Raw genomic sequence first — 17376 nt, forward strand, 5'->3', positions numbered from 1 at the left:
GGCCGGAGTCGGAAAAATTGAAAAAAAAGATCATTTCTGAATTATTGAGCTTCCGCAAAAGGAGAGAGCACGCCTTGAATTTATGGATTTTGCTTTGCTCTGTATACAGAGCCATTCTGAAGTTCTAGGATGCAGTAAGCCTCGTATCAAATCTAAGCATGTGATAACCCGCATCCCGGATTTTTCTTTTTTTGTTAGTTGTGCCGGTCGTCATTTCAACGTCCAATGTCGTCCTCATCCTCCTCGGGAGAGTGGAGCTCCTAGGGACTCATGGAAAGCGTCTTCATGATCTTCTGCAAACTGTATTGTCGAATTACCGGTGGCTTCGGAAGGCTTCTTCCCTTAGCGATGGTGCGGTTTTTCAGCTGGTTCTCGTCCTCGACATTGTACGAACCTATCTCTACATCCCCTTTGACTAGATGGGCCGATCCGTCTTCCTCTGCTTCCTCTGTAGACTCTTCTAATTTCGATGCCGCGGACTGCTTCTTGTATATTGCATACAGTATCAGCTGCGCCGATCCAAGTATGAAGCCAATCCCGTTCGGAACCTTGAAAAAATGCCAAGTGAAATTCAGAACAATGCGTGCACCAAGGACCGGTGCTGACAATGTTAACAGCAGTGCTAGGATGCTGGGAATTTGCCGAAACTTTCTGCTCAAACAGCAAGATGAACATAATCTAATTCATAAAGCAGAGAATCCAGAACAAGTGGTTAAATTTGTATCCTACATGGTTAAGTATGCTTTCTTAAACAAGTTTGGTATGATGTTTTAATGCATATAGCATTTGCAGGCCCACCGGTCCTGGCATTTCCTCGCACACGCGTGCACACAAACGGAGAAGAGGCAGGGACTTACTCCGATGTAGAAGTCTTTGACCAGCACCGCATAAATAGACCAAACGGTTGCATTGAGGAACAAGAAGAAGGAGAGGAAAAACGGCATGTACTTGACGCTCTTCGTCTTAATGACTGTTCTCTGTTAACACACGCCAAATCGAAGCTAAGTTAATTAGGTGTCTGAAATCGAATTCAGCAGGCATGACCAAAGCTTCAGAGGTTTGATAGTGCAGTCTCAGAAGCACTACGAAAGGTCTTGGCCAAAATATTGCCGTTTTATATGACCAAATAGCTAATGAAAATTCGCCTCAAGGTTACAAACGAAATTGGGAAGATCATTAGAATGAAAAGAATGTAGCTCACACGAGGAGTCAGAATGGTATCATACCATCACGGCTAGAGGAGAGGCATACATGCCGATGGTCAATGCAGCACACAAAATTCCCACGACTGTGAGCCGCATATTTCCATGGATTGCCAGAAGAGTCACTGCTACTACCACCCCAGGAAAGCCCACGTCTAGAAGGGCTACCAGCTTCATCAACTGAATCTGCAAATCAAATATTTCGTCAGTCTTAATGCTACTCAGGCAGCACTCTCTGTATGTGCACATTAGTCAAGTTGCAGCTCTAAGATTCAGTTATCATCTGTAAGCTCTGAACATCAATTGGTGATGGCCACGGAAAGTAGAATTCCCACAAACATCGAAAGTAGGAATAGATGATTGACTGACCCTTTTGTCCTTGGGAGCATAGATGAGAAAAAGAGTGACATAGATGAACTGCATGATGGCTCCGGCAGCATTCACTGTCAACACGAGCAATCCGCCCGGCTTGAGAATTCCGTAAAAGCTCCAGAGACTTGTGCTCAGCAGCGTCGTTATGTACGGAACTCCTTTGTAATTCTCTGTGCATCTCTTCTTGACCACTTGCCAAAATGTTTTACTGCAGTTTTTGATCACTTTTTAAGAGTAAATGCCAAAAAAAAGACACAAATCTAGGCTCCACAAGAGGATGCACAATCTTAGCTTATAGTCATAGTCAGGATGGTGGATAGGAACTATGTCCCTTCTGGCTAGCAAGTTAAAGAGTATAGCTAGCTCAAAATGGATCCTATTCATGCTTGCAACTCATATTATGTCTGCCATGAAAAGATCTGCAATATGGGCTTCTTTTGGTGCTACATGGGTAGTTGACCAAGGTTTCGGACTCAGACTTTAACTAGCTATTTTTTTTTTTGAGACAGTTGCTGAATCTTTAAATATGGAAATTTCACTACTCACATCGATGTGAATTTGTATTGACAGGTAGAAAATTCAGGTGGGCGAAGTCTTTACAACTGATATTAGTGATATGAGAGAGAGTCAATCCTAGTGCATAAACAATTAAACGTAGGCATATTAGGACCATACTCGATTTTATCAAATGTAAGAGTCTGGCTATTAACTGAGTAGTGACAAACTATAAATTCATTGCAGAGTCAGTCTACGTGAGACTGAATTTCAAACAATGAGGGAAAACACATTCGTATCACTTGTAACCCAACAAACCAAAGGTTTCCCTGCTGTTTTGGCTTCTTCATTCTACTAACAGAAAGGACAGGAGATTGGTCAAGCTATTAAGCTAGTATACTCAGGCAAATATCACAAGTTGAGGACAGTAGTTGCTTACTATAAGCTACTTTATGCAGAGTGCCTCTGCTAGAGCAACCTAATTAAGCTCTAGACTGTTTGCAAGACATTCAGCGCTGATGTGTATTGAAAGATTGAAGACAAATAAGGAGAACAAGCACAGGGTTCCACTTACATGGGAGAAGTGAAAACCAAAATCGAAATGATGTTACCTGCAACCACAACATATATTTTGAAGCACTTCCGAGAAGTAACATCACAAGAAAGAACTTACAGAGACCCAAAAACCAAAAGAGTGAAAAGAGGCAATATCACATACCGAAAATGCCAACCATAAAGCTCAAGCTAGCCATGGAGAGAGAGACAGAGACAGAGACAGAGACAGAGAGAATTTTGTTTCAAGTATGGGAATGGAAATGCAGAGGAGAGCTTAGAGATGCATGTGTGGTGGATAATTTGAGCTTTCTATATGGCATTAAGGATTCTTTATAAATCGGCGAAGTGCCGAACTTCGCACCTAAAAGCAAAGGTGGGGATAAAAGGACAGAAATCATGGAATGACCCGTCCCTAGATGATGGCCACGTATGCAGTATCCGCGGGATTTTTACACATGCTGATACTCACGATTGCAAGTGGACCAAGAACCATCTTTCTGTGTCTTCACGTGCTTCTGTTCGACTCTTTGTTGTCGGTAAGCGGTGAGGACCGACCTACCTTCTCGGTTGGGCTCAATCGAAATGGCTGAGTGGGAAAACAGTGGAAGTCCTTTTCCTAGTACCATCCGTCATTGTTTAATAAGCAGTCAGTTCGCACTCGAAATGTGTCGGTAAGGTTTTCCCGGGAATACGTCGGTAAGGGAGGCTGTCTTGGATATCTGTGTATAGTCCCCTTCCATCATTTCATCCGTGACGGAAACTTAAGGTGACAGCAACCTAAAGTGCTAAGCTTTATCCGCTCTCTTATTTCCTCAAATTAGAAAGCACCGATATTCTCCGAGAACTTTCGTGTCGTACCGGATATCTCGACATGTGTCCGATACTCTTGGATACTCTTGAACACTCATTCAACATGTGTCGGATCAACTTTCTTGATACTTTCCGACACTCGAGTCGGAATTTTAATATGTGAGTTTTCGACATATGATTCCGACATGCGAGATCAATCTTAAAAACTTTCAATAAATGAATGGTCAAATTGTATATATGTGAAAAATAATAATCATAATAATAATAAAAAATAAATTAGGAAAAAAGGAAAAACCTAATATTTTTTTGTCTTCTCTTTTGATTTTCAATTTCGTGATACACAATTTACCCTCAATTTTTTCTTTTCTTTTCTTTTTTCGGCACATCTAACACGTAAATTCAAAATGTGAGTTACTTGTTTTTTTCTCTCCAAATTTTATAGATTTATTGAAATATAGTTGAATTTGTCAAATTGAAATAATGAAGGATATTAATAAATGGTAGGTTAATGTTTTTAGTGTAAATTATATTTTAGGATTTTTTTATTATGTATTTATTTGTGAATTTGAATCAAATTAATTTGATTAAAATAATCATAAAAATAATAATTTATTATGTATATATAAACATGACGAAATTAACATTTTTTTTGAGAAAAGACGATACAACAAGTCGAATCATATCACATATCAGTATCAATTTTCTGTTTTTTTTTTTAAAAACATCTTAGTAGCCAGAGGAAAAGAAAGCAAAAGCGATTCCCGTAGTAGCGGCGAGCGAAATGGGAGCAGCCTAAACCGTGAAAAAAGGTGATTCGACGTGAAATTCTCTATTTTTTTAGAAAAGACGATACAACACGTCAAATCATGTCACATATCAGTATCAATTCTCTGTTTTCTTAGAAAAGATGATTCAATGTGTAATCCTCTGTTTTTTGAGAAAAGAGGATTCGACGTGTCGAATCATATCACTTTTCTTAGAAAAGATTATTCAACGTGTAATTCTCTTTTTTCAATTCTCTGTTTTCTTAGAAAAGATAATTCAATGCATAATCCTCTGTTTTTTTAGAAAAGAGGTCTAGAAAAGATAATTCAATGTGTAATCCTCTGTTTTTTGAGAAAAGAGGATTCGATGTGTCGAATCATATCACTTTTCTTAGAAAAGATGATTCAACGTGTAAATCTCTATTTTTTGAAAAAACTCTGTTATGATTCAACGTTTTTTGAAAAAAGAGGATTTCTCACGTGTCGAATCATATCACATATCAGCGTCGTGTATCGATGCTACTTATTTCTCAAGTCAAGAGTCGTGCGTGTTTTCGGAAACTTTCATTTTGCGTCTTTGTGTAAACAACTAATCGTCGCGAATCAGTTAGCTCTGTTCTTCAAGAGAACCGAACAGGGCCGGGCTCTACGCTTTAGTACTTAAATCTTACATCTTACACAATCATCGAATCATGACCGATAAACCATTCAAAATTGTATTAAGGTCTGCATTTCAAACCTTGACGAGAATTCACCTCACTCAAAGTAGGTGTTAACAACAATAGATCTCATCGTTTTGAGACAATTTCCACAATTCCAAGAGTGTAAAGAGATATTTTAAGGAAGTAGGAAATTCGAACACCTGGGTTTAACTCACTGATCTCAAGGCATTCACTTTTCAAAGGTGTGAAAAAATAGCACAGGTAACGTAGCAAGACTTAAAAATATATGAAAATCGATCCCAAAACCAGAGATACATAGAGCTGTCTTCACATTAAGTCTTTCGACTAGCTTCAGCAAAACTTAGATTGCGAAAATCAAAACCAAATTGGCTTTAACGAGTAAGAAACTAAGCTCAAACCCTGAATCCCCTGCTGTTCCTCCTGCCTCTAGCCCTCTCAAACTTTCTTCCCTTGGAGCGAACATATGGCTTGGTGTGGCTGTGTGGGACACCAGGTGCAGGACCGAAGTGCTTCACTGCTTCTCTAGCATTCTTAGGACCCCTCAGAAGAACCTGCAAAAGAAACAGCTTCATATCAGTAACAGCACAGAGCTTCACAGGAACCACAGGAGGCACTCAAACCATTACACAGCTTAAAGTAATTGGTCTGAATACACGATGAAACAGTAGAAATACGGCATGCCATAAAAACAGTTTATTCATTTACATCACACATCAAATGCAACTTGTAGTTGCCAGCCAAGGGGATGTGGAAGAATAATACTATGAAAATGCATTTCCCATCCCATGTAAAACAGATCACAGACTATCAGTCATTGGAATTTGTACCGTGTTCTGTCCAAGTGGAGCACGAAGAGCAAGCTGGTCAAATGTCAAGCATTCACCACCCGCCTTCTCAATCCTTGCCCTCGCCGTCTCGGTAAACCTCAAAGCAGTAACCTTCAAAGCTGGAACCTCATGGACCCTTATATCATCAGTAATGGTGCCCACCACCACGGCAATTTTGTCCTCCTGCAGATAAATAGTCAAAACAGCTTCACATCTTTGACCAACACGGCATGATTAAAGCTGCCAGAGAACAGAACATCCATACAACATTTTAATTGAGATAGAGAAGGCATCGGGCATCACAAACCTTCCCCTGCGTGTAACGGATGAGCCTGGAGAGAGACAGTGGAGGCTTGTTCACCTTGCTCATGAACAAGCGCTTCAAGACGACTGCATTGAACTTGCTTCCGGTCCTCCGGACAAGGAAACGATACAGCTGTTACATGGTTTTTCAGAGCAAAACACAAACAACATGAGTAAACGTATAGCACCTCACACTGTCTGCACGAAGTACCGAGTACACACAAGTATCACTAGAGAGCATAAATAGGCGGTTGCATCTGCAGATTCTAAATTAAAAAGTGGAGAAGTTGCCACCTCTTTAACACTCAAGAGTCACCACACAGACAGCTAACAAAGTCAAGTTCCCAAACCACAACTCGAGTTCTCATAAAATCACACGCCCATCCCACATCCTATATCTCCAACACCACCTACCGACCATCTTGCCGTCAATGCGTGCTTACAGCATTTCATCCACCAAACATACACCGAAGAACGAGTCACGATCATGAATGCAAGCCACAGCACCGCCAAGCATACCAAGAATTGGCACGAGACTTAGATTCAGCACACAGCATGAAACTCGTAATAAGCCACCTAAGAAAGGCACACATGTTCCAAAAAAGCACGAAACTTGTCCAATCTCCAGGAACAACAACTCCCACAGAACTCGAACCCTAAACGTCAAAATTTCAGCTCGACCCTTAACAACGCAGCATAAGGAGCTTCAAGAACTAGGACCCCAAGATCGCCTAAAATCCAAACCAAATAGTAAATCGAACGAGAGATCCGACGGTTCACACCCTACCTTGACGAGGAGCTTCAAGTAGATATCGTCCGACTTGGGAGCGGTCCTCTTGGTCTTCTTGCTCTTACCCCCTGCCTTCAGATCGATCCCCTGCGATTATGTGCAGAGACTGTTATGCTTCCGATGAATGAAGACGACGACGGGAAGAAGAAGATGTGAAGGAGGAGAGAGAGAGAGAGAGAGAGGGTACCATCTTCTTCCTCTGCTTCTGGCTCTCCGAGCTCGCCTCTGCCGCGACTGCTGCGGTGCTTCGGGGTGAAGAGGGGAGGCTAAATGGGAGTGAAGGAAGAAAGGAGGCTAGGGTTTTTGCGGGGGGCTGCGAGGCTTGTCTGCGGGTCAGGTCCACTCGTATAGCGTGGGGATTCGATCTTAACCGTACACGTGGAGGAGACCGTCTATTGATCCGACGGCAAGACAAAAAATATAGTTAAGCGCTTCGTGTTGTATAAGGACATATATATATATAAAAGCATTATAAGTCACAAAATTTATCGCGAAATGTGATCGAATATTAAAACTTATAAAAAATACAATTAAGTTCTAAAATTTATCAAATTAATTCAATCAAGTCCTAAAGTTAATATTGTCATTTTGTCTAATGGAAAATATTGATGTGGTATTTCTAAATTAATTTATTTTCCTACATGGCATTTTTAATCACTTTTTGCTTTAAATCTTATTTAAATAATAGCAAAAAACTAAAAACAGCTAAATAATTTTTATAAAATGAAAAGAAAAAGTTGCAAGGATCTTAGCTGCTCTTCCACCGCTGCCCCCATTGCCAAAAGGACTGGCGGGGGTTGGCCAGGGCTGGCAAGGGTTGCTGAAGCCTTGGCCAGAGCTAACGACCCTTGCCCAGATCTAAGTGGAGGGCCACAAACCTCGCTCCTCGCCTACAGTTGACGAGGGTTGCTAGCCCTAGGCCCCAACAACCCTTACGGCTTTAATCGACCCTCGCCGGCCCTTTTCAACGATGGGGGCGACGATAGCAGGGCCTACTGCCCTTGCCCATAGTTTCATTTTTTTTTTTTGTTAGTGTTTTTGAAATACTTTTTATTTTACTTAATTAATATTTTTATTAAATAAATTATAACTTAAGCCACGTCATGCCATGTAGGAGAGGGAAAATATTAAAAAAGTCACCGTCAGCATTTTTCATTAGTGTAAACGGACGGTGTTAATTTGAGGACTTAATTGAACAAATTTAACAAATTTTAGGACTTAATTACACTTTTTGTAAGTTTTATGACTCAATTGCATTTTCATGACAAGTTTTAGGATTTTTAGTGAACATATAAAAAAAAATCACTTCTTGACATTTTTCAAAAATATGTGCCATTAAAGGTATTTGGCCCAACAAAAAATCATTGAGGAATTTAATAACAAGTCTTAGATTCTTCTTTTTCATTAGCATAAGGCTTTGTATGTTTTGGGAAAAAATAAATGATTTGAAAAAAATTTCTATAAAAATGAATGGTTATATTAATGGTTATATTAATTGTAATAATTAACCAATAAAAATATTTTCATTATCAATAATAATTTTATGTCTAAACTTTTTGTAAACCATTAAAAAATATTTCGGTCATACCTTTTTTTACAAGGGATACAAACAATCATTTTTCAAAAATATTTTACAAAATATGGGATTTCCGCAAAACAAATAGATCCTAAATAATGGTCATTTTTTTCATTTAAATTGTCTTAAACAAATTATCTAAAAAGTTGAAAACTATGAACGATTCAACGTTCATTCTAGGGCCCAACTTGAATTAATCTCTTTGCGCACTTCGTACAGTAACATCTATTGGTAAATAAATAGAAAAAATTTCAAATAAAAGCTTGAAATGCTTTTATTTTTTCAAATAAAGGCTTGAAACTGGCTTCAATGGTCAGAATGCTACACATCAACCCGTATCAAAGAATTCAAAACCAAACACACATAATGATTAATGAGGGGTTCATTTACCCGGAAACTAGCTCGTTTTTTTTTTCTTTTTATAATGTTATTTTGCAAAAAATCAAGTTTTTATAATAATATTAAACTTGCAAGAATATGTATTTATCAAGTGGTTAAGTTGTTGTTTCTTCATGTCGAAGACACGATTCGATTTTCCTTGGTTGCAAAGGAATTTATAAAATAAAATAAAATAACAAAAAGACTTGAAAATCAATTTAACCCAATTCCTGTGTTGAAATGATTCTCAAGTAAAACTGGCGTATCCGGCCTTGGCTTTAGGAACCAATCCAGTCCTAGGCTAGTTTAAGGTTTGTAGAATCGGGAATCAAACTGGTTCTCCCTAGAACCGACCTCAAACTGGTCGGTCTAATTCTCGTGATGAATCGGACCAATTCACACTTCTACTCAAATCTCAACTTCCAGAAATTAAGAAATAATAAAAACCATAACTATTAAATCCCTGCCCTCCTCGAAATGAAGAGGAACCATAAAATTACAGCGGCGCACCAGATTAAACAACCATTCCCATGCGTAACTGAACAACGCACTCTTTTGCTTGCCAAATGCCAAGGAAGAGCAACACTCTTGAAAAACAAAATTCCAAATTCAGAAAGGTGAGATATCGGCGGAATGGATGTCACGCCCCGACCCTCAGGCACGCACACATCCCTTACTTTTGGTCGATTTTATTATGCGATATCCCAGGACTATGTATCGCCGACCATTTCATTTATATATGCACATGCGGAAGCAGTTATAAATCCCTGACAATAAAGAATGGGATAGAAAAGCGGCCATACATTTTTCTCACTAAAATTCACAACTACAACTTTTTACAAGCAAACAAGGTCTGACAAGACGGGATAGGATTTCGGTCCTCATCCTGGGTCGTACTCGATGTCATACTCGGGGTCCTCCTCCACGTACTCCTCTTCGGGTTCCTCAACAAGGATCTCCTCGTCGATTCATGCTCTTTAGGCTCCTCATCCAGTCCCGAAATGGTTATTCAATAACCACCGAGACCACGTCTCGCCAAGTTCTACCTCCTAAGACCCGATTAGTAAACTAATACACCTTAGGGTCAGCCTATGCACAACAGAGTCAAAGGACTTACCTTAGCCTCGATTCCACCCGCATATTAGTACGATCAAATAGGCACCTAAGCAATAACGCCGAGATCGAAGCATCGATCAAATCGACCTAGTCGATTCCATGTCAACAAGACCACTCACGGTCATTTCCATTCAGTCAATCAATTCACAACATCAAATCAAAGCAAGGATCAATCGACCTAGTTGATTACATGTCAGACGGACCATTCTAGGTCATTGATTCCACACCATATATTCTTTCATCGAGTACTCGGTCACAGAGCCACATCAATGCTCTCGGGCGTCAACTTCGCCAAGGTGACGTATCCACTAGACAACCGTGTGCGTTCTTTAAGGCGCCGTTTTCGCCAGTGATATCCCAAATCACCGAACCACACATGCCTACAATGATTTGATCAATAGACAATTGCGTGCGTTCTTTAAGATGCCGTTTTCGCCAATGATGCCCTTATCACCGAACCACGCATGCCTATAACCATGTACTCAATAGACAATTGTGTGCGTTCTTTAAGGCGCCGTTTTAGGAGTTCCATAATCACCGAACCACACATGCCTATAACAATGTATTTAATAGACAAGTGTATGCGTTCTTTAAAGGCGCCGTTTTAAATCGGTGACATCCTTAGTCACCGAACCATACATGCCTATAACAATATGAGTACTAGACCGATACGTGCGTTATTTAAGGCGCCGTTTTCGCCAGTAATATCCCAATCACCGAACCACGTAGGTCTACAATAATTTATGTACTAAACCGATACGTGCGTTCTTTAAGGCGCCGTTTTCGCCAGTGATGTCCCAATCACCGAACCATGTAGGTCCATACACCGTGTCTGATTGGTTCAATCCCAGAGTACTTCTGATTCACTCGCACCATTCTACTCACTTTACAACTCAACAAAGCACTATAAATGTTAAATAAACAAACTCGGCCATCAACCAATCAATCATTCAATTTAATTCAATTTGGGATAAATCACTAAAATTGCACAATCAAATCAATTCCACGCAACGTAGAGCTCAAATAAATAAACGGACTGCACCATGGCAATCAGCACGAAATTCTGATCACCGGTCATCCCGGTTGAATTTCCAGAAAATAAATAATTAAATAATTAATTTCGAAAATAAAATAAATAAATACAATAAATTCAATTTAGCACAATATAAAAGCTCAATTAAATAAACGGTCTGCACCACAATCATCAGCATAAAATCCCGGTCACTGGCCATCCCAGTTGAATTTCCGAGAAATAAATAATTAAATAATTAATTTCGAAAATTAATATTTAATTCCTAAAAATACCACCTAGGCCCGAGTCGCTTAATTAACACCCGATAAGGGACGGAAAAATCCCAAGAAGCATCCAATAAATACTACATGCAATTCTCTATCCAATTACACTAATCACACCACTAATATGCAAAGCAATTAACTAATAATCACTAATCAATTATAATCTAACAACCTAATTACACTTAATTAACACTAATCAACCTTTAAGTATAATTAGCACACTAAGAAGGCATTAGTGAGTAAAACTCACTCAAAACGACGGGCTCCACGCGAGGATCGACTTTCCCCAAAGCGGGCCGAGCATCCGGGCTCGGGAAGGCGGCCAAAACGGGCCAAAACCCTCTGCGATACCCATTTTCTGCAACCCTCTGATCGCTGCTGGTCGGGGCAGATTCAGGGCTGGTTGAGGCGGCCAAGAGCGGCTGAGGGCGAGGCGGAGCTTCGGCGAGGTCGACGGTGGCCGGAGGTGGCTGAACGGGACCGACCAGAGGTGAAACAGAGGCTGGACAGAGGCGGTAGCTCGGCTGGGCGAGGCGAACAGCGTTCGAGCGGGCGAGCGCGAAGCGGACGGGGCGGCGGTGCGGCAGCTCCGGTGCGACGGCGTCCAAGCAGCTGGTCACGGCTCCTTCCGGCGACGCTGGACCTGCTTCTGCTTCTGCTATTCGGTTCTGTTCGAACCAGAGGGAGGAGAGGGGCGAAGCTGTGCACGGGCAGCAGGACGGCGGACGGCGGCGACTCCGGCTCCGGTTGCTTGCTGCATCGGTGCCGAGAGAAATCGCTGCTTCGGCTTGCTAGTTCGCTGATCTTCAGCTTCCATGGTGTCGTGCAGCTGAAGATGAAGATGCAGGGGAGAGAGGCAGCGACGAGGAAGAGAAGGGGGAACCGGTTTCCCCTTTTTCTTCTCTCACTCTCTCTCTCTCTTATGTCATCCGCACGTGGGCCACCATGAGCTGTCATCCACCCACATTTCTAGCCCAAAAATGCCCCTTCTAGAAGCCTTTATATAGGCCAAAATGTGGGGTAAGTGTGGCATACGAATTTTGCTAGGTTTTCTTTCTAATTGGGCCTTAATTCCTCTTGAATTAAATCAAATTGACTCCCATAATTTCATTCAACACCTCATCATTCCAATTGGTATTTTTCCTTACCAACGTAGCCCACTTGTATCCCAATTTCACAATCCATGGCTTCAATTGAACGTAAACGGCCCTATTTATCCAGTCGAAATTAGAACCCGAAAATCTGGATGTCATAATGGAGGTGGAGCCGGAGACGCAGAATGCAAGTGTATGTGAGATGCGTGTGGATCTCTGGCCAGCCACTTTCTCATCTGGGGGCCAATTGATAAATATTTGACAAGTGTGGGGGTTTATATGAAACAAACTCAAATGCAGGGGTCCTTCGCAAAAAGAGGGGAGGCTCCACTTGATAGCGTGGAAATTCGATCTTAACCGTACACGTGGAGACACCTGCTCTTGATCTGACGGTATGACAAGAATATAATTAAGCGCTTGGTGTTGTAATAAGACCATGTTTGAAAAAAACAAATCACTTCTTACCATTTTTCAAAAATGTGTGCAACCATTAAAGGTACTTGGCCCCAAAAAAAAATAAAAATCATTGGGGAAATAAATAAAAAAAGTCTTAGTTTCTTCCTTTTCATTAGTGCAAAGGTCAGTGTGTTTTACGAAAAAAGAACGATTTGAAAAATATTCCATAAAAATGATTGTTTTTATTGCTTGAATAATTAACTTGTAAAAAAAAAGTCATTATTGATAATGATTTATGTCTAAACTTTTCGCGAACAATAAAAATATTTTTCATTCATGCATAAATTTTTACAAGATATATAAATGATAAATCTTTGGAAAATATTTTAGAAATTATAAATTTTTTTGCGACAGAAATGGATCTTGATCACTTTTCTCAATCCAAGGGTGAGAAAACAAGGGTTTTCCTTAGAATCCCTTTTGCAAAACCTGTAATTTTCTTTTGCAACACTACTAGGGATCCTACGGAAAAGGGATTCTAAGGAAAACCCTTGTTTCTCACCCTTGACAATGATAGGTGCAAACGCAAGACAAAACCTTTTGTCATTGTCTTGCGTTGCAAAAGCTCGCAAAAGACAATGATAGCATGAGGGACCTGTTATATGCGAGAAAACTAGTTAGAATTGCAAAACTTGTCATTGTCTTATCTGCATCGTTAAAATTACAAAACGATGCAGATAAGACAATGACAAGTTTTGCAATTCTAACTAGTTTTCTCGCATATAACAGGTCCCTCATGCTCCTTCTTTCTTATATATATATATATTATCTATGAAACATGTTGGAGAAGCAAAGAAGACACCAGCCCCGCATTGCTCGAAGATCAATGGGAAACAACAGCTCAGTCGGTCACAATGTTCCAAGGTATGCACCACAACATCTTTGCAGTCCAACCTCCTACAACAAGTTGGAGGACTCTAAGTAAATTCATGTTGTTTTGTTTGAATACCATCTGCACTCCACTTAGATAAGGGGAACTCGTCCTTTTCAATGCTGCATACTAAAATCTATTCTAATCGCCTAAGTTTTTTCGTCCGTTAATCTATGAATATGCTAGTTTCGTATTGAAACCATGAAACTAGTTCAAATAGCCTATAATTTGTTAGATGTTGATCTATACACATGCTTATTCTTGATTGATATTGTTTGCACTCCCATGAAAGAAGGTTGTCTAACAAGTCACTTGGTGATGTTAAGGCATACAACACAACACGTAGCTCAAACCAACGAAGGTCTTGATTCTCTCGAACGAGCCTTGTATCAGCTCATCAGGGAGAGGCATAACACCATAGGTCGGGCCAACATTCCCAATGCACCAAACATTATGTTTATTTGTGCAGTGATTAAAATCATCCGGCCAAAATTAATCTTTGAGATGGGAAGGCAAGATATTGGCCCAAGTTTCCGACTTGCCTCTGCCGTGATCGCTATTGCTCTTGGATGCATCGAATGTGGTCTTCTTATGTACGTTCTACTCGGTGACTTGCCTCGGCTGATTTTTGTTGCTTGCATCCTGATGTTGGTAGTCCTGTTTGTGTTCATCGAGAGTTAAGGGATTGTTAGTGGAGGGTGCTAGTTTCCAGCTTTCGATGTGGTGATGTGTGTTTTACGTTAATTTCATTTGTCTGTAACCTTCCCCCCACTAGTTCTGATATAGTTTACATGTTCTGTATCTGTACCCTTCCACTGCAAAGCCGTCATGTGTATGTTCTGTAACCTTGAATACATTTCGTATCTTCCGCTGCAAAATCGTTTTCTTTCCTGCTCCTCTGTTTTCCTCTGTTTTCATCTCATGAATCTGGTCATATGAAAACTGTCTCAACGTAAAAGTGAAAAACTTCACCTCTAAACAAATATCAAAATCCGAGATTTCTTTCGGTTGCCCATCGCTTGGTTTGTTCCATTCATTAGATGTTAGTTAGAAGATTCACCCCTCACAGATCTTTGCAAAGTCTAACATAAATCCTCACATCTCTGAAAAACAGAAGTACAACCTTCAACCCACCATTAAAAGAAAAAAGAAAAAAAAAAGAGAGGCTAATTTCTCTAAAAATCTGGAAGCGCTTGAGTCCACGAATCGGACGGCGGTCCGCACCCCGTACAAGGCCCTTCAATTCCACGACTGCGACTCCATCCGCCGCGCCCTCGCCCCCGACCTTGAGTGGTGGCGGTTGTGGTTCCATCCCTCCCTAGTTCTTGATAGGCCTCCTCCGCCACGTCCGACGACACCTTCGTCTTCGTCCCTGACCGCTCCGTCACCTCCTTCGGCCCCACCGCGCTCGCCCGAGTGCTTCGGCCCGACTCGCTCCATCTCGTGGGTCAACGCCTGGATGTTCTCCGCCAATGGGTCGGTCGCCCAGGTCGAGGGAGTACTTCAGCACCTCGCTCGCCGTCACGCGATTCGGCGACAGGTTGATGCCAGCGAGGGACTCGAGGACGCTCGACTTGCTGGAGGACCGGCCGCCGCTGACGACGATGCCGGGGAGCTGGAATCCTTCCTCCACGACCATGTCCAAGGACCAAGACTGTCGAGCAGGGGGCGGATCCGGTTGGGTAGAGAGAGAGAGAGAGAGAGAATGAGAAAAAAGAAATTTTGACGGAATAAATGGATGGACACTTAACCCTCAAGTAAAGGCAGATTTGAAAAAAAAAATATAAAACATCATCTAAGGTTGACCGGTACGAAGAGGCACCACCGGAGCAACGCTATCCTTTCTCCTCTTTTAGTTATAATGCCATCATATGAAATTTAAGCCTTTGGAATGTTGCGTCCTCGCTTAAAGCCATAGAGAGAGAAAGAGAGAGTACCATATTCTTTTGCTTCTGACTCTAGGCTGGCCTCTACTACATGACTGGAGTCCTCAATCCACGCTTAGGTGAGAAATATGCTCGATATCATTTGATTAAATAATTGATCCAGCTTCGAATATAATGAAATTGAAAAACCGGCGGATGAGTTATGGTAAAAAGTCTATTAGAGTCAAATGAAAAAAATGAGATCGCTTATCAGAAGATCCCCTATTTCAAAGAAAAGTGGATCAACTCATGAAGTTCTCATTGAACTAAGACCCGCACAAGAAAAAGCACATATCATTCTTTAGTTATTAGAAGTATCCCAAAAACATTTGAGTCAAATGATACAACATAGCTCGCACCATTCCAAATATTGTTTCAAGATTAATGTGTAGGCTATTGAGAGAAAATCAATCGGGAACCGTAACATGGAAAGGAGAACGTCTCTTTATCTTACGGCATGACAAACTAGAATTAAGCACGCTATGTCGTATGAGACCTTATATTAAAAAAAAAAAAAAATTTCTTAACATTTATTAAAATTACATGCAATAATTAAGGTACTTGGCCAAAACGAAATTATTGATGAATTTGAAAATAAGCCTCAGATTCTTTTAATTCCTCAGAGGAAGTTAAGGTGACATTTTCTAAATTTTAAATTTTTTATTTAATTTTAACTTATTTGGAAAATCGAAAACCATGATCAATTGAACGCCTTTAATTTGCTTGAATTATTCTTAATCTAGGGTCAACTCAAATTAATCTTTTTGCGCACTTCGTAATCGTCAATTAAAAGCGAGATTAAAAAAAAAACAAGCATTTAGTCCTAAATGAATATGCTCATCTACAAGGATGTGAATGGACATGTAATAAGGTTCATTCAGATAATACTTTAGGTATAATGTTTTTAAAGTAACAAATTAAGAGGTCAGTGTTATAACTCATTCTCAATTCACAAAATAAGAAAATAGAATGATTCCCTTTGGCAAATACATTGCCTAACATTAATTCTATTCTAAAATACATATGAGCATTTCTACTTAATATACCTGCCCTCGCTAGTGTTCTGGCGATGGTCTCACCAGCCGCCCCGCTTGAAGAAATATATGAATGATTCCCTTCGGCATTTACATTACCTAACATTGATTCTCTCTTCTTGTGAAAACTCAGCAAAAGAGATCATTAATTCGCACAGGAAAGAGATTTGAACCAGTTTGAAGTGGATCCTGGATAGAACATAAGAACTCCATCCTACAGACTCCCTATCCATTTCAAAGAGAACCACAACCGATTCTGTCCTAGAAGCTGCAAAAGTTGGGTTCCACCATCCTGCTTTGATAGTCGAATGCGACCCATCAACTTGTATCAGAATTTAACGACAAATCCATAATGGTTAACAAGGGATGCATCTGTACAGCAGACCCGATCATAAACTTCGCGCAATGAAGAAAAGAGCCAGCCTGATGGAGAAACGCATGACCTCTTGACTCGTAATTGAACGGCAAAAAGGGAAAGAAAGTATAAATAAGGGCCTTCACAAAGTCGTAAGATATGGATTAACACCATCCTCTGGAATGAATACTCCGAAGCTTCATCATCAATCTAAACGCTCCATCTGCAGGGTTGATAACACCGGTTGATAATAAGTCAGTTTGCCGGTAAACAAAGGCAAATACGGCCAGCAGGAGGCAGCCCATACAAAAATACGGCCATCTGCAGGGTTGAAAACACCGGTCGATCTTAACCGTACACGTGGAGGAGACCGTCTCTTCATCTGACGGTACGACGAAAAATATATTGGGGTCGCATAAAAAACAAATAATTTCTAAACATATTTCAAAAATATGTGCAACCATTAAGGGTGCA

General features: G+C 40.5%; 2 protein-coding genes across 2 annotated transcripts; both read right to left on the reverse strand.

Annotated features, from left to right (window-relative positions):
* Nucleotides 1–17: 17 nt before the first annotated feature.
* LOC104415616 (bidirectional sugar transporter SWEET16) lies at nt 18–2947 on the reverse strand. The gene is made up of 6 exons (XM_010026953.3): nt 2788–2947; nt 2644–2680; nt 1572–1782; nt 1227–1388; nt 858–977; nt 18–548 (listed from the first exon to the last, which is right to left on the reverse strand). The coding sequence occupies exons 1-6, from the start codon at nt 2819–2821 to the stop codon at nt 261–263; spliced, it is 852 nt and encodes a 283-aa protein (XP_010025255.2). The 5' UTR covers nt 2822–2947; the 3' UTR covers nt 18–260.
* Nucleotides 2948–5065: 2118 nt separating this feature from the next.
* On the reverse strand, nt 5066–7200 carry LOC104415617 (60S ribosomal protein L18-2). The gene is made up of 5 exons (XM_010026954.3): nt 6989–7200; nt 6799–6888; nt 6016–6144; nt 5709–5891; nt 5066–5432 (listed from the first exon to the last, which is right to left on the reverse strand). Exons 1-5 carry the CDS (start codon nt 6989–6991, stop codon nt 5274–5276), a joined length of 564 nt encoding a protein of 187 aa, XP_010025256.1. The 5' UTR covers nt 6992–7200; the 3' UTR covers nt 5066–5273.
* Nucleotides 7201–17376: the final 10176 nt, after the last annotated feature.

Source organism: Eucalyptus grandis, chromosome 8 (genome assembly GCF_016545825.1).
Source record: "Eucalyptus grandis isolate ANBG69807.140 chromosome 8, ASM1654582v1, whole genome shotgun sequence".
In the NCBI taxonomy this organism is placed as follows: Eukaryota; Viridiplantae; Streptophyta; class Magnoliopsida; order Myrtales; family Myrtaceae; genus Eucalyptus; species Eucalyptus grandis.

What these genes read in the sequence shown, in the direction of transcription:
- LOC104415617 (XM_010026954.3), bottom strand. An exon ending in ACTTGAAGCTCCTCGTCAAG is followed by an intron (nt 6,145 to 6,798) that starts GTAGGGTGTGAA and finishes ACCATGTAACAG; the next exon opens with CTGTATCGTTTCCTTGTCCG. An exon ending in CTCCACTTGGACAGAACACG is followed by an intron (nt 5,433 to 5,708) that starts GTACAAATTCCA and finishes TTTCTTTTGCAG; the next exon opens with GTTCTTCTGAGGGGTCCTAA.
- LOC104415616 (XM_010026953.3), bottom strand. Translation starts at nt 2,821, where the DNA reads ATGGCTAGCTTGAGCTTTATGGTTGGCATTTTCG. An exon ending in CCTCTCCTCTAGCCGTGATG is followed by an intron (nt 978 to 1,226) that starts GTATGATACCAT and finishes GTGTGTTAACAG; the next exon opens with AGAACAGTCATTAAGACGAA. An exon ending in TCAAAGACTTCTACATCGGA is followed by an intron (nt 549 to 857) that starts GTAAGTCCCTGC and finishes CATTTTTTCAAG; the next exon opens with GTTCCGAACGGGATTGGCTT.